Raw genomic sequence first — 21,451 nt, 5'->3', positions numbered from 1 at the left:
CAAAAAGCATTTCCCGTGCAGCGTGAGGCAGCGGGTGTCCGTTTTAGGAGAAGTGCGTAAAGCCTCAGAGTTGCACGTTCGTGAGGCTGAGCCGCTGCTGAGCTCACGTTCATGAGGCTGAGCCGCGGCAGGAGAAGGAGGAGGTGAGGCAAGAGGAGGAGGAGGCGGCTTGCCGGGTCGGTGCCCGGCAGCGCCGTGCGGAGAGTCCCGAGCCTCTGGGACGCAGCAGTGCTCTGTAGCACTTTGAATCCTCCTCCACGCAGCGCTGCTGGGTGCTTTGTCTGTGCTGCAGCAGCAGCAACAGCAGCAGCCGTTTCCAGGCGCCGAGCCGTGGCAGGAGGAGGAGGATTCAAAGCTGCCTCCTCCTTCTCCTGCTGTGGCTCAGGGCGCTCCACGCAGCGCTGCTCCGGTCGCCTTTCTACCCCCCCGCCCCAGCTGTTTGTCGGCGCTTTGTCGGCGCGGCGCTTGAGCAGCAAGGTCCCGCTGCTGGGTCCCGCTGGCTGGGGCGCTCGGCGGGCCACATGACGAGGTCTGGCGGGCCGGATTTGGCCCCCGGGCCTTGTGTTTGACACCCGTGCTCTAGGATGTTCCTCCATGGGGTTGTTAATCTACTTGTTTTAGTAGATGCCATAGGGGACATTGCACTTGCCACCCTCACTGTTTGTTGAGGCACTGTCCAAGACACAGGGGCCCTGAGGGAGTGCTAACTCCACATATATGTTTTCCCCTTTCTGGATCCTCCATATGAGCACAATGAAATTGCTACTCTTCCCCCCCCCCTTCCCGTTACTAGGCACCCCATGCCAGAGTGGCATGGGACTGTGAGGTTGGATCTAGAGCTTGATAGGCTAGGGGCAATGACTCTCTTCCCTCTTTGCTCAGTCAGACACATGGACAGCAAGGGAGCAGGCGTATCAGGGAGCACAAGTGGAATGAAGGCTGCTGCAAGGGTGCTATGAGTTGAGGATGTGGGAGAAAATGGAGATGGGAGAAAATGTTACCTGCTGGGATCCTACCTAGTAGTGTCAGCCTATTAGGCAAGATATCAGGGCAGGGTTCCATTGGTCACATGGGCTGCCAGGAATGGACCAAATGGGGTGGGCATTGGGTCCATGTGGTGTTTCAATTGGCTCAGGTGTGTCTGGGGTTTGGTGTTATACCTTGGCTTTGAACAATGTATCCCCTGCATTGAAACCATGGCCTGTTCTATCCAACCAGGACTCATCTCACAGCTTCTGCACTCCTGAGGTTGAGGCTGAGGGCAGCAGAAAAATAGGATACTCCAGTCTAGGAGGTGTTTGATGCCTACTGCTGTGGCTGAGTTGTTAGGGAGCTGCTCTGTGGAGCCTGCAGTGTAAGTTTGAGGTGCCATGATATTTCTTTTTTAAAGCCAGGCATGCAAGAGAAGAATTGAGCCACATTTTTCCTTTTCCCTTGCTGGGGCTTGAACTCTTCTGCTTCCCAACCCTGGGACCTATAGAGTGAGCCACTGGAGGCTGTGTGTGTTGTGCTCATAAAAAGAGTAAATGAGAGGAACATAAGTGGATTTTAACCCTTGTCTATAGAGATGGGGATTGCCTAGCAGTAGCAGGGTCATTGCTGGCTAAGCCACTGGGGCTGATGGTGTGGGGTTGCTTCAGCACCATCTTGTATGCTGTATAGTGATGCAATGAATTGCAGTGTGTCCCCCCCCCATTGCCAACAGTTTTCTGGCTCCTTCCACGTATGGGCACCGGCAGAGAAAGGTGGTGGTGGTGGGGCGTGGACCGCTCCGGGAGTCATCCCTAAGCGGGCGTGACATTCGGTGCTCTGCCCGCCCGTGACTCAGACTCCCACGCCTACCGCGAGCCGTGGGGGGAAGGGGCAGGGGGGGGCTGCTGAGCTGCTTCCTTCTTCTCCCCTTTCCATTCACCTGCCTCCTTCCTGTCCTCTCCCCTGCCTGCCTGCCTCCTCCAGCTGGGAGTGCAGCACAGCAGCTTGTGCCTTCCCCTGATGGCTGGCGGTAGGTGCAGGAGTGATGGGTGGATGGTGCTCCATTGCCCTGTGCTCCTGGCTGGAGGAGACAGGCAGGCAGGGGAGAGGAGGGAAGGAGGCAGGCGACCGGGAAGAGGAGAGGAAGGAAGCGGGATCGGTGGGTGCGTGCACAGCTATCCCACACCTAGGAGGGCACCCTCTGCACCTCTTGGGAATGTGCATGCCCTGGGCAGTGTGGGTATATGCTCTGCCACTGCGTTTGGGTAGCATGTGGGTGCCATAGATGATACTGTTTATGACTGGAGGGCTTTGGCAGTGTTCATTTGGACACTGGGTTTATATCTGCCATTTTCATGCTGTTTTGAATTTTCCAGTTGTGTGTTTCTTACCCTCCCCTCCCCACCTGGACTTAGTAAACATTAGATATGTTGGCTGTAGTGGCAGTATATCTCCAGACCCGAGGTTATGTGAGTATAGGATTGCTCCGATAACCGTTCTCATTTTCCCCAACATCATGTTTTCTTATTAAAGGCTTGCTGAACAGCTGGGGAAAATATTCAAGCTTTTGAAATTGTGTTAGAGCTTCAAATACATGCATACATTTGGTTTGGTTTTTCTGTGCCTCAAGGAACCATTTATAGGACCAAAACAATGTAAGCGATAGTAATCTCAGAGCATTCTAGTTTGTTAGGCTGCAAATTCTGCATGATCTTGAATTATTCTGGCCACATAAAAGGATCCCTGAGGAGGAAGGGAGGGAGGAAATGCATACAAAACAGGAACATGGATCCATATAACAAACTACTCCCCTGACAATGCAATGTTTGCTGTCTATTTCTGTATCTCTCTTTTGCATCCTAGTTTTACAGCTTTTAAAGAAAGAGTCCAGTGTTCAACTGTTTATTTTTCAGCCTATGTCCTACTGGCTGGCTGACTGCGTGGGGCATTTAGCACTGACATTGTATAAAAGTCTGGAATACCAACTATGGAGTAGATCAAAGACTCAAAAGAAGTGTGAAGGGAAAAGCCTAAGTAAATGTATATACACCATTGTATAAACACAAGCAGCCCTCTAGAGACAACTGATCCAGAGTCTGGGAGAAAGGAGCAGGCTCAAAGCAGCAAGCTCCATCTCTTACTTTACTTGGGTTCAGAAGAATGTGAGAATACACAGGCAGTGTAAAGACAAACCAATTGCACATGAGTTTGTCTTTAACACTGGGGACCCAGTGCTATATGCCCAATCTCTCATATAATTTGTGTGGGCATATTATTATTATTATTATTATTATTATTATTATTTCATGTACTCCCCTTCAACTAGCTTTCAGGGCAGTGCACAAAAAGTTTAAATCACAATCAAACAAATTAAAACAATAATGTAAAAATACCACAACATAAAACAGCAGTATAAAACCAGTCTGGGGGAAAAACAAAACAACAACAACAACAAAAAAAAACCGAACAGTATAAAAACAAAGGATAGAAATTAAGGGTGCTTTTCAGAAAGGTGCTGCTCAAGCATGCAATTTATTTCATCTACATGCTGTCATTGTCATTAAAATGTCATCCTGTATTTTCCCATGCTTAATTAAGATGAACCCTTTCCAGGAAAAAACCTGTAATAATAAAGTCTCTTGTCAATGATTAGTTTGTGATAGTTCAATGTTTACAATCCTAAGCTGCCACCCGGAAGCTCTTTAAAAGCCTGGAAATAATAAAAAGGTCTTAGGTGCCGCAATGCCATCATTCCACAGCTGGGGTGCCACACTGAAAAGACCCTTTCCCCTGGAGCCAAAGTCGTGCCCCATCAAGGGCTTTAAATATCAAACTCAGCATTTTAAATAGGTGAGTGTTCCTGTTCCACTGAACATGCATAAATTCAGAACAGAGCCTGCTGCCACATGCAATCACTGTCCCTGGATCAGTTGTCTGAAGGGTGTGAGATGTACAGCTATCAGTTACTGAAATTTAAAGACAGAAAATACAACAACTTTGCATCTTTACTGCAACATTAGAATGCACTGTTTTTAGAACATGAATAGCACAATATTGCAATATTCAGTAAGTTAAAAAAAGATACTTGATAAATTCTGATGTCACATGTGCAACATGCATTTATGTGGAATAAACAACATTACTAGGTCTGCACTAAAATGCATTAAATGGATTAAAATGCATGCTTCACTATAAGGTGTGGCTTAAATGGCTGGAATAAATCCACATTCTAACAGCATTTTAACCCAACCTAGTATTGATTTCCAAGAAATATTGAGCATTCACATTAACAGATATTGGTATTTAGTGTCCTGGAACATGTTCAGCAAGAAATCAGCAAGGCATGGATCAGCAAGTAGGAACTAAACAAATCAGAATATTTAATGTTCTACCTTTCTGTCTGATCTACTACATCTGAAGCAAGTCACACTGATTTTCATAGGACTTCCTCTCCAGTAAGTGAATTTAGGCTGGCAGTGTTTAACCATCTCCTAATCACGTTACTCTGAAATACTACTACTACTACTACTACTACTACTACTTCTACTTTTATTATTTATACCACACCCATCTGGCTGGGTTTCCCCAGCCACTCTGGGCAGTTCACAGCAGAATAGTAAAAAGTTGATAAAACATCAAACATTAAAAACTTCCCTAAACAGGGCTGACTTCAAATGTCTTCTAAAAGTCAGATAGTTGTTTATTTCCTTGACATCTTATGGGAGGGCGTTCCACAGGGCCTGGTTCTAATATACCTCTTCAATAAGATTTATTTCCAAGAAAGTATATATAGGATTGCAGCATTGAAATATACTCCTACAAACACTTACCTGGGAATAAGCCCAACTGAACTCAGTAGATAGACCTTTCTTTATAGATATATTAATTCATTAATAAATTGATATTTGGTTATTGACTACTTTTATTAAGGTCATTCACCGCAACAGTCACAAGGTGAAGTATTCCTCAAGATCTGATTTCATAGTAGAAAAGGAGGATAGAAGCCACACAAAGCACAGATCATGTTTTCTAATAATAGTAATTGTGGCATTAGTAGTTCAGCCATTTTTTGGGTGTTTGCTTCGAATAAAACAAGGGGAAGAAAGCAAGGGAGGTGATGCAGAGTAACAAGCATTAATGCAAAATACTGAAATGCAACAAAAACTCTGCATTGGATTCTCCCTTCCTGACCTCCGCTTTAAGCCAAATATTGCTGCTTGGGGGAAGCCAGTGTGTACATCCAAAGATGGAGTCATGAACATTGAAAGAAGACATTGCTCTTATGAGATAAGTTGGCGTTTCCATGGCCAACCACACTGTGCTTCTCTAGACAGTCATGGCCGTGTCTTCTGAATGCCCGGTTTGCATCAGCCCTTCTTCCTCAGGCAGAGAAGAGCCCGGAGGGAAAGAATTCAGTGAATAGCAAGTCTCTTCTTTTAATTTCATGTAACCTACAAATCCCACAAGGCTGCTGTTTTATTGATGACCCTCGAGAGCTTTTCACTAAGTAACTAAATATTTAATGATGTTTTCAAAAAAACATATTGAATTGTTGGAATTTCCTGACATAAAGCTTGTACTAGAGGAGTCAAATTGCTAGAGAGCTTAAACTGATTAAATGAATATTTCAAAGTAATAGAATTACTGTGCAATTTTAAGAAAATGTAGCTCTAATAAGATTTCCCAAAAAAAACAAAACACACAAACAAGATGCTTGGGAAAGATTATATCCCACCCAGGAAAGATAGGTGTTGACATTTTAGTGGTTTTAAATTGCTGCAGCTAATAATGCCAATGACTTTAGGAAGACAAATGCTTTACGATATCAATATCAACAGAGAGTGATGCAGAAGGAAAGGGACTGGGGCAACACAGACCTTGGGTTTCCTATTCCCTTAATGGGTCTCTTATCTCTCCCCCATTATTACTTCCACAGAATTTCTCATAGAGATTTATATCCTATTTAGATACCTTGGCTACCCTTTGCTATTTTCCATCCACTTTCCATGACCCTCCCTTCTGTGCATCTACTCAGTTGAATCCTAACCCTAACCCTTAAAATAGTACCGGGGAACCTGTGTCCTGTAGCCACCAGGCCTCCACATTTGACCCATGGCATGTTTTGACCTAAAACATGCCTTCCTGTCTATCTCATGACACCATCTGACATCAGGCATGGGATTGGGATGGGTCAGCCCACAGGACCATGCAAAAAAGGAATAACTGGGGGTGCGCTCTAACTCTACTCCTGAGTATTTCCAGTTGATCCAGCACTTTTTGAATTTGGCGGCCTTTTCCATGGCCCTGTCAAAGTGGGCCATGGAAGGTGGGGCAGCTATGGATCCCGGCTTAGAAGTTCTGTAGCAGGTGTGGCTAACCTGTAATCCTGTTGTTGGATTCTAATTCTCACCAGACCCAGACAAGGTGGTCAGTGATGATGGGAGCTGTAGCCCAACAATATCTGGAGGGCCACAAATTAGCTATGGAATATAAACTTTTTGAACAAGCGCAGACCACTGTATTTAATGTATTATTTGGGCATGTTCTGGGCACCAGAAACTCCACATCATCTAATTTTTATAGGAAAATGAAGGTAACCAAGAGATTGAAACTGGCAAACATCATTCTCATGGCAGACATGCAGGATGGTGCCCAGACAAGTCATAATCCTGATCAGTAGATCTACTGAAATATTATCCATATGGATAGCAATAATTGAAAGCATGTTGGTTACTTGCCCTACACCTTTAAGACAGGTCAGGACGTAAACAACTGAACAGAAAGACAAATCAATTCAGACTGCACACACTGGCACATTCTCTGATCATTAAAACATGATGTTTTATGTCAGACCCTGAACTACTGTTGAGAGTGAATTTCCTCATAGCAAACCCTAGGCTGCATGTAAAATGTGAGAGAGGAAAAGAGCAGCCTTAAGCAGTGGTGTAGTGATAAATTTTGAAGTTCAGGAATATATCATGAAAGCTTCTCCTCATAGCCATATTCCAAGGAAAGTCTAAAAATGACGTTGGATGTGTTATTCCCTTAACACGCACAGAGAGAGCAGCTACAGTACATAACATAACATCAAATTTATTGGGATGAGCATGTCTGCAATCCTATGCATTGGTTGTTTTTTTAATAAGCTCAACTATGAAACAAAAACCACCACAGCCAACCATAAGCTCAACTGAATCCAGTGATGCTTACTTCTGACTGCATAGGTTCAATTTGCAGAATGCATTGTGCATTGAACTTCAACAAAACATCTTCAGCCAGCTAAAATGCAACATTTTACATTTTAATTTCAAATGCAAACAACCTTGTAAAGAAGTGCTGCTGTTTAAACTGCTAGCATGGATTAGGGATCCCATCAAAAAGAAAGAAGCACCCAGACTTGTCTTGTCTATTTTCTTTATTCTCTGGCTTCCTCTACTCTAATTTGTCACAAAGAAACTTGAAAGCCCCATTATTACCTCACTGACTACAGAGCAAGTAGGACCCAGGGATTACCATGGTGCTCTGGCAGATGATGCCAACACATCTAGACACCCTCCTGCATTGCTTTTCTATCACCACTGTGACCATAAGATATGTATGTATTCTGTCCCCAAACATGGAAAGAATTTTGGTTTGATAACGAGAAAACCACATGTGGTTAAATCCATATAGTTCCTTAAATTTCTCTTGCTTAAATTTAGTGCAATTTCAGAATGTTGGAACTATGGTGGTTACTGAAATATTCTAAACTGAGTTTTTATGTATTCAGGATATAGCTAGATGACCTCTTCAGCAGACTGCTGCTGAAAATGGCAGTTCCATGGTAGTTTCACCCCTGCACTTTCCTACGTTTAGGCATACTTATCTGTATCATGACATCATTACATTGTGCTCCACATAAATGGCTGCTTCTGGCAGAGGTTGGGAAACAACACAGGTAAAGGTGTGTATAAATATTGGGGAGGGGGAGAGAACATGGAGCTTCCTCTTTCTTGACCCCTGTGTGAGAAATATTGACCACATTTGGAGATCACAGGAAACCAGCTCACAAAGTTGCTGAACTACAACTCCCATCATCCATGATCATTGGGCATGCTTACCAGGGCTGATGGGAGTTGTAGGTCAGGAACATCTAGAGGGCCAAAGGTTCTCCACTCCTGATATACCATACACAAGCCAACTGTACCCTCTTCACTGCACCCCATTTGTGCTGCAGAGAAACAAACCATAATCACTGGCTTGGTGTTGTGTCTGAAAGAGGGGATGTGCTTGGTTTCACTCCACAGAGATAAGACAAGGTTTGTTTGGGAGTTACTGATCATCTGTGTTTGAGAGCTAAATGAATCACAATCTCTGGTTCAGACATAAGCCAGGGGTTGCAGTTTGTTCCTCCCCAGCATGCGTTTGCTAGACTGAAAGGAGTGAGTAAACTGTTCTTAACAGGAAGTGTATTTTTGATTTCTATAGTGGCTATGTTTTTGTATGGCTATGATATTTACATTTATTTATAAAGTTTGTCTATTGATATATGCTCATATATACAGGAGAAACTGGTCAGTGAAAATGCTGGTCAGTGAAAATGCAAATAAAGATTAATTGATTGATATTGATAGCAAACTGAACCAAACAATAAAAGTGATTAGGTAAAAAGCAAGATTATAGGAAGATAAGCTAAAGTCACTGCCTTATGTTTATGTACTTCATTCCACTCAACAGGGTTTTTCAGACACAACAAACCAGGAGAAACTCCAAGCATTTAACCCCTTTCCTGGTCTATTTTTGATTGGAAGAAACATGAACTAACATGAAATGAAACTGTTGCACTCTATTCTTGTGAAAACTACTACAACAAATCTGAATAGTAACCTTACAAGAACTTTACCCACACATTAGTAGAGCAAGAATTAAGATGAATGAGAAGCAAGAAGTATGGTCTTTGTGAAGTACCGGTATTTTTAGAGGAAGTTTTGTTTTGTAGTGTTTCATTTCAGAAAGTAATTATTTTCTGTAGCTGCATTTTATCATTTCCACCATTTGCTCCGAACTGTCATGGCCTAAGTTCAAATATTCTACCCCCTGCCCCCAACCCATTTCTCATTTTACAGTATGACAAAGTATTCAGAATGATATTGGAGTGGGATGGATGAGTGAGATGGATGATATAAAAAATAGTTTCAACTGGCATGTAATAAACCTTTATTACTTACAGCTGTCCTCTTCTTCGGTGATACATTTCACAACATAACAGGCGTAGATGAATCCTGCCAGCTTAAACAAAAGGGAACAGAATTAGATATACAGTAAAAGTGGCTGGAATTCTCAACAATGGTGTGCGCTTATAAGACAAAAACAATCTTCCCTGCATTTATTTATTTTTGCTATGAAAATTGCAATACTTTAACATAATTATACATTTGCCACAGTGATAGATAGCTATAATGGCTGCATTGGTGTGCTGCGATGCTGGAAAATTCTTTCAAAAATTCACTCATTTTTTCCCTTTCACTCAGAAATGAAATTCATATAGAAAATTAGTATACAATAATACCCCCCCCCACTTTCCCAGTGAAGGCCTTTTCACATTGTAAAAAATTCACCCTAACATTATTATACTTTCCATAGCACTCCTGCAAGCCTGAATCCGGAAACAATAGCATCATATCCATGTGCATATAATGAATGAGTAAATGGCCTTGTGTTGAGATCTGCCCCATCTCTTTATAAATATCTGCATGGTTGCATATTCTAGAAAAGAAGAGGGGCGGAGGAAATGCCAAGCTGCCAAAGAATCTTAAAAAAAAACCCCAACAAAACAAAACATTAAAGTGGCAAAGGAAAAACAATACTACTGAATGAGCAAATTCTTGGGCCAGCCACCCAACTCATCTGTGTCACCCCCTCTGCCATTTGTAAAATGCTGATAATAGGGTTACCGAAATGAAGCATGTGAATTGCTTTGAATACTTAAAAATGTTTGTTTAAGAACTATAAACCATTTAATTAAAAGAACACTCTAAGAAGTATACATACAACAATTATCAACAGTAAACATAAAATCGGCAAACATTAAAAACAAGTATACATAACAAAAATTTGTGCATGAATAGGCGAAATGAAACAAAGATGCTGCCACAATAAATTACCAACAGATGCAGAACAAACATTATATGGCACTTCACCAAGTGTAAAATCCACAGGTAGAAGCAGTTGGGGGGAAAGTATTTGATCCACTGCTAAATTTGCCCATTTACCCTCTGATGAAGAAATGACCAGTCCATAATTTTAATGGTAGGTTTATTGTAGCTGTGAGAGACAGAATAACAAGAAGAAAACCCCCAGAAACCCAGAAGACAAAAGTCAGAGATTGATGTGCATTATAATCAGTGAAATAAGTATTTGATCCCTTTGCAAAAGATGACTTAGTACTTGGTGGCAAAACCCTTGTTGGCAATTACAGAGGTCAGACGTTTCTTGTAGGGGGCCACCAGGTTTGCACACATCTCAGGAGCTACTTTGTCCTACTCCTCTTTGCAGATCCTCTCCAAGTCAGTAAGATTTCAAGGCTGATGTATAGCTACTCGAACCTTCAGCTCCCTCCACAGATTTTTGATGGGATTAAGGTCTGGAGACTGGCTAGGCCACTCCAGGACCTTAATGTGCTTCTTCTTGAGCCACTCCTTTGCTGCTTTGGCTGTGTGTTTTGGGTCATTGCCATGCTGGAATACCCATCCTTGACCCATTTTCAATGCCCTGGCTGAGGGAAGGAGGTGCTCACCCAAGATATGACAATACATGGTCCCGTCCATCGTCCCTTCGATGCAGTGAAGGTGTCCTGTCCCCTTAGCAGGAAAACACCCCCAAAGCATAGTATGTCCCCCTCCATGTTTGACGGTGGGGATAGTGTTTTTGGGGTTGTAGGCAGCATTCCTCTTCCTCCAAACACGGTGAGTTGAGTTGATGCCAAAGAGCTTGATTTTGGTTTCATCTGACCACAACACTTTCACCCACTTCTCCTCTGGGCCATTCAGATGTGCATTGGCAAACTGCAGACGGGCCTGTACATGTGCTGTCTTGAGCAAGGGGATCTTGCGGGCTCTGCAAGATCTCAGTCCTTCACAGCGTAGTGTGTTACCAACTGTTTTCATGGTGACTATGGTCCCAGCTGCCCTGAGATCATTGACAAGTTCCCCCCGTGTAGTTCTGGGCTGCTTCATGATCTCATGATCATTGCAATTTCACAAGATGAGATCTTGCATGGAGCTCCAGACCGAGGGAGGTTGACAGTTATTTTGTGTTTCTTCCATTTGCCAATTATTGTACCAACTGTTGTCACCTTCTCACCAAGCTGCTTGGCAATAGTCTTGTAGCCCAGTCCAGCTTTCTGCAGATCTACAACCTTGTCCCTGACATCCTTGGACAGCTCTTTGGTCTTGGTCATGATGGCTACTTGATGGAATCTGCTGGACTGATTGCTTCTGTCGACAGGTGTCTTTTGTACAGGTACTGTAACGAGCTGGGATTACAGGTAAAACCTCTCTCCCTTACAGCAGGTCCTTCTAATCTTAGCTCGTTACATACAGTGAAGATCTGTCTGACATCTGGCTGGTTGATAGGGGATCAAACACTTATTTCACTCATTATAATGCACATCAATCTCTGACTTTTGTCTTCTGGGTGTTTTCCTGTTGTTATTTGGTAGACTCGTAATCTGGTGAACTGGGTTCGATTCCCCACTCCTCCACATGCAGCTGCTGGGTGACCTTGGGCTAGTCACACTTCTTTGAAGTCTCTCAGCCCCACTCACCTCACAGAGTGTTTGTTGCACTGGTCATTTCTTCGTCAGAGGGCAAATGGGCAAATTTAGCAGGGGATCAAATACTTTCCCCCCTCACTGTATATGTTCACTGAAGAATAAAAAAGCGAGATCTAAAATCTTGAAGTTGTCCAAATGGTGAAGAAATTAGGCTGTGTGGCTCATCATTAGTAGTATCGCAAGGAATTTCCAATAGAAGCCTGTGACAGTTGCTCCAGCACATTCCCTTCGTGCCAAAGGGAGGTAGTCAACCTGGTGTCTTCCAGTTGTTGGGGACTACAGTCCCCATCATTCCTGACTATTGGCTGGAGATGATGGGAGCTGGAGTCCAAAGCTTCTGGAGAGCACCATGTTGGCTATTTTGCACATGATCTGCCCCAGCCAGATGGGCGGGGTATAAATAATAAAATTATTATTATTATTATTATTATTATTATTATTATTATTATTATTATTGGCTATCAGTGCAGTAGAGTATGAGAAAAACCTCCAGGATCACAATCTCCTCCCCAGTGTATACAACGCTATCGTACTAGGCCTACGTGCACAGGCCCTGTTTGCAGTGTCACTTAACCTCCCTTTGTTCTTACAGGGTATCACAGAGTGGGAGATGCATTACAATAGGGTTCACTCCTAGGTTCCTTGTGTAGATGGACAACCAAGGCTATGACATAGCTGCCAAGTCCGGGTTGTAAAGATCCGGGATCGGCAGCGCGCGCATGACCGGAAGTTGCGTGACGCAACTTCCGGTGGCGCTTCACCCTTCTATGGGCATCAGAAAATGGCGGCGCCAGCGCCGGAAGTCGCTTCCGTGCATGACCGGAAACACGTAAAAGCGACTTCCGGCGCCGGCGCCACCATTTTCTGATGCCCATAGAAGGGCGAAGCGCCACCGGAAGTCGCGTCACGCAACTTCCGGTCATGCGCGGAAGCGACTTCCGGCGCCGGCGGCGCCATTTTCTGGTGCCCATAGAAGGGCAAAGCGGCACCAGAAAAATGGCCGCCGGGAAGAAGCGAATTTAAGGGAGAATGCCGGGATTTATCGCCAAACGGGATACCGCCGGGAAACAGTAAGAAAAAAGGGGTTTTCCCGGCGGATACGGGATACTTGGCAGCTATGGGCTATGAACAAACATTTCCCAAGTGCTGGTAAAAAATAAGGGGTGAAATTAAAAGCTGCTGTTTTCTCACCCAACAAAATTTGGTAGTATTACAGTATATGATTCTGCTTCACATATTGCATCAGGGGAAATTGTTCCTTATAAATCAATTGCCATTTTGATCTTTCCTTTGATATTACTGAGATCAGAAGAACTTCCTATCACTTGATTCTCTGCACCTGCATTTATTTCTACTAAAACTAGTACTACAGGATATGTTTTCTTCAACACTTTAAAATGCTGACAATGATTCACAGCTCAATAGGGCCTAAATGTTAAAATGGAGTGCTCTACAAGCAGAGCTTCTATTCTTTTTGATGCTTGGAAGACTTCATATGAGCAAGGTGGATGTCCAGACCAAGCTGTTCCTCACATCAGGATGGGACATCCCTGTTCTTTTGGAGCCCTGCATGGATATTGCAGCTACTAGATAGGGCTGATCATTTTAATGGTGTATGATAGCAGAGTCACATTTTGAACATAGTCACCAGCTGAGTTCTGTAGAACAGTACTTCCCAACCAGCATAAGGGGACTCACTGCTGTGGCTCAGCACAGCTTGTCAAGCATGCCTCAAAATAGATCCAATTATAATTGCTCACTGAAGCATCCTCTTCATTGCCATTTCTCAGCTGGTGATCAGCCCTAGATGGGTGTATAGAGGCTGGTCGGCAAAGCAATGGCACTTTCTGGCCTTTTGGCCATTGTGCAGAAAATGTTCACGTCTTTCTAACATAGCCATTGGCAAGAGTGCTAAATTAGCACAGTTGTGCAGTGAAAAGTGGTGGGAGACATCCCCAAGCTCACTAGGCTGAAAAATGTGAGAAATTCTGCTGTACAGTTTTAGGAATCATTTATTTATTATATTATCTGGCTTCCGCTAATACAGTGCGCACTTAGCAGACCTGAAATTTACCACAATTCCCACGCTAAACACTATGTGAATAAAGGTGTGTTAAAAGGTATATGATCACATCTGACAGGTAAAGATATCAGGCAATAGTAAAGAAAAGAATGGGAAGGAAAGATAGTAAAAAACTAAAATGATGAGTCACATTTTCACAAACTCTGTATATGTTAGTTCATTAATAGCCAAAGAGTACACAACTTTAACATAATGCACATCTAAACAAGGATCAGGATTACACAAGGTCTCCACCTGCCTTGTATGTTAATATCCAAAATGGCTAGCATGAATAATTTATTCCAGTTCTTGGATGATGCAATTATTGATTCAATCACTTCTGAAGCATGAAATGCAACAGTACATTTGTGTTACAGTAGGCTGTCTTGCTAAGATAAAACCTACTTTCAGAGATCTCTTCATGCCAATCTGATTACAGACACAACATTGCCATTAAGTAATTATTGTTCACTATCAATATGCCCACCAGATGGTGGGAACAGGTATGGAAATGTGGCTTTAAAAATAGGTCAAAGCTGAGGGCCAGTTTAGATGCAAAGGCAGCAAACCCCTTTGTTCCTGCCCAGCTCTGTCCAATCATGTATACACCAGGGGACAATTTTTAGAACAAAAAGGGGGCACATGAGTGGGAATCCCAAACCCTTCCTGCCTGCAGCTTATCTCACAATGCTCCTTAGAGTAGCAGAAGTGGCTTCACCTTGTGGGAGTTGCTACTGAGGTGCTCTGTTTCACTGCTGTAATAAGTTGTGTATTTTGGTTACCCTTGTCTAAACTTTTTACAACTCTATAATATCATTTTTGAGGCGAGGCAACCAGAACTGTACACAGTATTCCTAATGTGGTTGCACCATGGATTTGTATAACACCATGATGGTATTGGCCGGGTGGCTTAAAGGGAATTCACAAGGCTGTGTGATCTGTTTGGATTCCTGACATGAAAGTAAATAACAAATATGGATAACAGGCAAAGGTACAGTATTTTTTAACCCCCCCCCAATTCTGTTTCCCACCGCAGACTCACCCTCCCCCAAGGCATATGGCCAGAGTTTTGATTCCCCTGGCCCCAATCCAAATCTTCCCACAGGTGCTACTCTTTGAAAAGACCCAAATGACTCCCTCAAAAAAGAAAATGGCACTACTTCCCATGGAAAAAAGAACCATTTTCCCCCTTGGGGTAGTGGTTAGTTTCTAGGTGAAAAGCTGCAGGTTTCTCTGATATAATCTTCTCTTTCAGGTAGTCCCCATCTCATGTACACAAGTTCAAAAACACATGGGAGACAAAGTTACCGGTAGACCTGCTGATAGGTTCTTTAAAAATAGCATTTATAGTCTTGGTTGTATCTTACCTACAATTCTATGTTACATCAGAGCTAAATCCCACATTTATTTCACATTTGTCATGAGGCTCTGCTGGGAGGCTTTCACACTAGCAGGGATGAGAATTCACTGCAGGAGCTAACATGCACTGTAGCAAAGAACAGTGAAACCTTGTGTGATTGTCAGCAGGCCGTCTTTGCCTTATTGAGCTATTATAGCCTTTACTTACGTGACCAAAAGTTGAAGGGCTGTTAAACCCACACATGTGCAAGCCTTGGCTCTTTGATTTATTTTTGCAAATCATTGGATCACACTTACAGCTCAACAGTCCCCAAAGTGGTCTAAAATTACAGGGATGAGGATGTTCTTATTAACAGAGTTTGCCATACGCCTGTTGCTAAAATGTCAAAAGTTAATATCTTGTTAACTAACCTTTGCCCACATACCGCACAGCAAATGTACTGTAGCACAAATTGTACATACCACTGATCTTTTAATTGTTTCCAGTTGCATCCCCTTAAGTATTGCAAAAACTCATTAAATAAATTTCAGGAGGCAATCTTACTGATTAACGACATACCTTTCTCAACTAGAATGCGTTCTCTTCTCTAAATATTAGGGCTAATGTAAGATGGGAGTTGATTATTTTAAAACAAAAATAAAACTAAAAATGAAGCCTAATAACAATTTTGAGGGTTGCAACTGGGGAATAAGGCTTGACTTTTATCTTTCTGGCTGTGACCCCACCCCTCTCTGGAAAGTTCTCTAATGATGTAATTGTTGCATAGGCTGTGTGTGATCTTCCTTGCAGTTGCTGAGTGCAGGTTAACTCTTGCTTTCCCAGCTGCAGTCTCCAAGAAGATCAACCTGGGGGTGGGGAGCAAACACACCTTTTTCAAGCAGAAGGGGGAAAGTGAGTGTGTGCATGTATGTGTGGTTGTCATGTGTACATGCATGCGTGTGTGGTTGCAGTGTGTCTAGGGTTGTGGTGTATGTGTCATGCTGACTACAGTTTCTCATTATTTAGGCAACCAAGCCCAAATATTTGGTAACTCCTGTCTTACAAAGAACCCGTTTAAGCAAAAAATCATACTGAAGTTGCAGTTCAAAGGAAGAAGCTCCAAACAAGTGGTAAGCAGCAAGTGAAAGATTAAGAGAATTTTCATTAAATTTTCACTCTTGCATTTTTTTTACCAGTGAACATTCTCCTATGTTCACATGGACGCTGGTTTCTGCTTGGATATGCAGAGTCATGAAACAAACCAAGAAGCGGCTCGCTGAGTGAGGTGGAGTCACTCCACTAGCTTCATGGCAGGTACATCACCATTGTTGATTGGGAGACACAAGGTAGCAGGGAGGTTAGTCTGGTTCAAGTGCATGACAGGTGTGCTGGGTTGGCTCTGCTGGTGCATTTGCACCACACTGACCTCCTTGCTACTTTGTCCCTCCCTCCTGAACCACCTGCAGGGAGCTAGCATAGGGGTTCTGCCCCACCCAGCATACCACTTCTGTACAGGTGTCCCCAGTATTTTAACTTGATGCTTAAATCAAGTTTTGGTTAAAGTTCACATCTGCAACTCTGTTTTCTCTAATAATTGGTTATTAGTTCACATATAGGGAAAGGCATTCAGTTGCTTCTCAATAGTGTTTATGCATAGAAAGGAGAAGCAATGACAGGTCAGCTGTGTATGTGTGACAACCTGATACAACCAGATTTATAGTGTTATCAATGAGGAAGTGTATTTCAGGAAAACAGACCTCAACTTTTGTGTGCATGTGTATTGTGCCACCAGCGTTGAGTTACCTTTTAGGTTCTGAGTCTGATTTTTAAAGTCGCCATTATAAAGGAGATAATGAGTCTTTGGGGGATGTTGGAGAGAAAGACCCTATCTCTGCCTTAAGAGAATTACCCTAAAGATAGAAATGCTGCCATGGAAACACGTTGTCCCTTTGAGAAGTTTCCTGAAACCTCTGCTCCTTTTGTGGAGAATGCAATGATTAGAAGAGCTGGAAGAAGGTATACTGCCTAGAGTCAATCCATAGCTCCCCAGCTTTGAGAGAATTCAGATGTTATGGAGATCAAGTAAAATAAAAGCCTAACCATGTGTACTCAAATACAAGTCTTATTGAATCCAGTGGGGCTTTCTTCCAGATGAGTTGGGGTGAGCATTGCAGCCTGGTCCAGAGATATCACAAACCATTCAGAGGCACTGAACAATTTCTCATTTTCTACATACATACATACATACATACATGCGCGCACACACTTTACAAAGAGTTTTAGCTAACCTTAGCTACTTGATGGAGGTACTTGTATGATATAATATGATGTATGATACATCACTTTGCAAACACATGATTGTCACCCCATTTGTGGATCATTTATAGGTTTATACTTGTATACTGACTGGATGTACACCTTAAATGTGTGAAAAGTCTCCCAGAAATAGTTCAAGAAGTGCCCTATGGCATCCATTCCCTTAAAACAACTCAGACTATGAGCCGGAGTGCATATGCCACTGACAATGAATTCCCAATGGTTAAGCATCCCTTCCCCTACTGTTGCTTCTCAAACTACTCAACAGAAACTCAGGAGGATAGCAAGTTTAGGCCGTGTAAACACCCTACCTTTAAAACACATTTGAAGCACCTCCCCCCAACCCCCCCTCACAATTCTGCACACTGTAGTTTATTAAGGGTTACTGGGAATTGTAATTCCGTGAGGGGTAAACTACAGTGTCTAGAGTTCTTTGAGGGTGATAAGGGTGATTATCTTTTACGTCTTTTGAAAGTACATTGATAAGGATACAAAGATAAATTTGGATGAATGAGACTCCTTTCCCCTTCCCCTTTACAACCTATCTGCTTTTCAAGGCTTCAACTTAATTCTGCTGGATTCAACTCCTATCCAGATCCTCTGGGAAAGCGAACTTTGTGTAGTTTTTCCCTTTTTACCTCTGATCTGGGGAAGGGAGGAGATAAGTGATCTGAGGGGTGCTGGTGGCAGGTTCAGCACTCACACACAAAAAAATCCACGTAAGTCCATGGGCCTAAAAGGATGATGATTTCTGGTATAAACTTTCATGGACTAGAGCCCACTTTGCAATTAACACATTGACCCACTGTGAGTATGCATGCTCCCCCCGCCCAATATAGATGGACAGTGTTCAGTATTGAAATGGCAAGGGTTTGATGGGGGTGGACCATTTTCACAAAAACCCTCTTCAAGCACTCATTCCACATAATTGTAGAGTTCTATACCATAAAGTGGGGGAGCCTATGTATATTCAAGAGGCTCTTCTTCAGACACCCCCCTCAAACACATGAAAAGTGAGACACATTGGGATGTGACAGTACCGGTGGGGCCAGTTGTCACAGCTCCTTCCTCTCCATATGATTACAATTGTGTTTAGTTTACAATTGTTCTTTAGTCGTTTAGTCGTGTCCGACTCTTCGTGACCCCATGGACCATAGCACGCCAGGCACTCCTGTCTTGCACTGCCTCCTGCAGTTTGGTCAAACTCATGTTCATAGCTTCGAGAACACTGTCCAACCATCTCATCCTCTGTCGTCCCCTTCTCCTAGTGCCCTCTATCTTTCCCAACATCAAGGTCTTTTCCAAGGATTCTTCTCTTCTCATGAGGTGGCCAAAGTATTGGAGCCTCAGCTTCACAATCTGTCCTTCCAGTGAGCACTCAGGGCTGATTTCCTTAAGAATGGATAGGTTTGATCTTCTTGCAGTCCATGGGACTCTCAATAGTCTCCTCCAGCACCATAATTCAAAAGCATCAATTCTTCGGCGATCAGCCTTCTTTATGGTCCAGCTCTCACTTCCATACATCACTACTGGGAAAACCATAGCTTTAACTATACGGACCTTTATAGGCAAGGTGATGTCTCTGCTTTTTAAGATGTTGTCTAGGTTTGTCATTGCTTTTCTCCCAAGAAGCAGGCGTCTTTTAATTTCGTGACTGCTGTCACCATCTGCAGTGATCAAGGAGCCCAAGAAGGTAAAATCTCTCACTGCCTCCATTTCTTCCCCTTCTATTTGCCAGGAGGTGATGGGACCAGTGGCCATGATCTTGGTTTTTTTTATGTTGAGCTTCAGACCATATTTTGCGCTCTCCTCTTTCACCCTCATTAAAAGGTTCTTTAATAACTAGAAATTGATATTTGTTCCCACTTAGATTTCTGCCATATAAACATCACACAATAAACTAATAGAGGATTATGAAAATCTGAAATAATGTTTCTTAAGCCATCTAATCTTACAGTGTTTTGGAAGCTAGAAGTTTTCTTGACTCTAGTCTGAGCATACTTCTGGAGCTCCCAAGGTCATCAAGTGCTGTGATCATACTAAAGCAAAATCAATATTTATCAAAATACTGTCTCACTACTTCCCCTGACCCTCTTTATGGAGACAAATTGTTTTCATACACTGAGAACACCGTCGGATTTAGGGAGACACTCTCTAGGAAAGCACATAATTCTTATATATGCTCTTATTTCCTTTTAATACTCAAACAGTAGATTGATCATCAAAAGGAAGTAACTTTATTAAGCTAGACAGTCAAGCCAAAAGTATTTGGGCAAGGAAGAAAAGTGAAGTTGAACAGACCACGGAGGTTAGATGAAGGAGGCGAGGAAGAGGAAGCTGTGAAAATGAAGATGAATGACTTGGAGAATCTGGAAGCAGAAACAGGCTTTTGCTTTCTGTGCAGATGAATAATGTTTATCTCCTTTAATAACCATTCTTTGATGCCACTTCAGGAAAAATGAAGCTCAACCAAAAATAAAACACCAAACTAAAAAGCACCACAAAACTATTCTATGGCTTTGTATTGAAGTGTACAGCAAGGCAGGGCATGGTGATAGTTTGTTTTCTGTTTCTCATCATCTGCTTGTTAGTCTAGCAAAACCATAGTGACGCTGCTTCTTTTGAAAACTCACGTGATGACATGCTTGAGAAGAGCACGACAATCTCTGTAAGCAGTCGCCTAAGCACTACTCTTCCATCTTTATAAAATGTGTGGTTTTCAATAATGTTTATACCCTGCCTCGAAGGGCCCACAAGTGAGCTTACAACAATGCAAAACACAATAAAACATAAATCAAACCCATCCTTAAAACCATTAAATATATAGAATCATAGAATTGTAGAGTTGGAATGGACCACAAGGATCACCTAGTCTAACTGCCTATAGTACCCAACACTACAACCGGCTCAAAACAATGACCAGGAGATTAAGAGTCTCATGCTCTCACCATCTGAGCTATTCCTCAGGACACTCCCTGTTCTATGAGAAATCAGAATTGAAATGAGTCCTCTGAAAATGATGGCAGGCAGTCTCCAAATATTCCCTGAACATTTGTTGTTCTGTATCTGTATTTGCAACATAATATAGGGCTTCCCATGTGCCCACCTAGTTTGCAACTGTGAGAACAGGAAGCTGTAATAGATGGGCCATTGTGGCCTGACCCAGCAGGCCTCTTATGTTCTGATGCCAACATGTTACAGTATCTAATGCACAGCTAGTGTTGGTACTCTGTCACGGAGCAATGAACATTTAACAGTATTGGACATGAAACAGTAGTTTTGACAGTATCTGCCAGGTAGCAGTCAGTGCTTGACTGTATTTGACATGCAGAGTAATTATTTGACAGCTGACATGTAGTACATGACAATACCTGGTAAACGAGTTTCAATAAAATTTAGCAAATTTTAAATCAACTTCATTCATTCATACATAAATTTTATCAAATAAAGAAGGCAAGCTTTGTCATGTAGGGGTAAGGTCAAATCCTTTACTCAAAAGCAGAGTTTCTAATGATGGAAATATGCTGAATTCTGAATTATGCAAAATTTTCATTTTTGGGACCGATGCGTTACCATGGAGAAAACACACTATACTGATTTTTTTCAGGACTAGAACAAAAGAGACAAGATATTATTCTATTAATATGAGTAGAATTAGATCAGTGTTAAGGGGATTTGGAAGTCACAATGCAATAACGATTGTTTTCTATCATTATCCTAGAGCTTCAAACCCACCCTCAGCACATGGATGGGTGAGGTGGATTGTGTCTAGTGACTCTGTCCCCTGAATGTTAAGTGGAAGTTATGAAATACAGTAGAGGTGTGCACAAGGTCAGATATCCCAAGCATGCATACAACAACATTCTCATATTCAGCTGAATGAATGGGGGTCAGGGACAATAGCCCTGCTTCCTCCTCAATATTTTCAATGTGACTTTCAAATGTGAGA

General features: G+C 42.6%; 1 protein-coding gene across 1 annotated transcript in view; it reads right to left on the bottom strand.

The window, feature by feature from the left end:
• NKAIN2 (sodium/potassium transporting ATPase interacting 2) overlaps positions 1-21,451 on the bottom strand; it is a 460,737-nt gene that overhangs the window by 24,308 nt on the left and 414,978 nt on the right. The window contains exon 5 of the mRNA XM_035109229.2: positions 9,180-9,240. Within this exon, the coding sequence (XP_034965120.1) occupies positions 9,180-9,240 (61 nt within the window). The remainder of the gene's footprint in view (positions 1-9,179; positions 9,241-21,451) is intronic.

The sequence above is a fragment of the Zootoca vivipara genome, chromosome 3, assembly GCF_963506605.1.
Source record: "Zootoca vivipara chromosome 3, rZooViv1.1, whole genome shotgun sequence".
NCBI classification, from domain to species: domain Eukaryota; kingdom Metazoa; phylum Chordata; class Lepidosauria; order Squamata; family Lacertidae; genus Zootoca; species Zootoca vivipara.
Note: the sequence above shows the minus strand (reverse complement) of the source record. Positions and strands in the feature narration are given on the sequence as shown.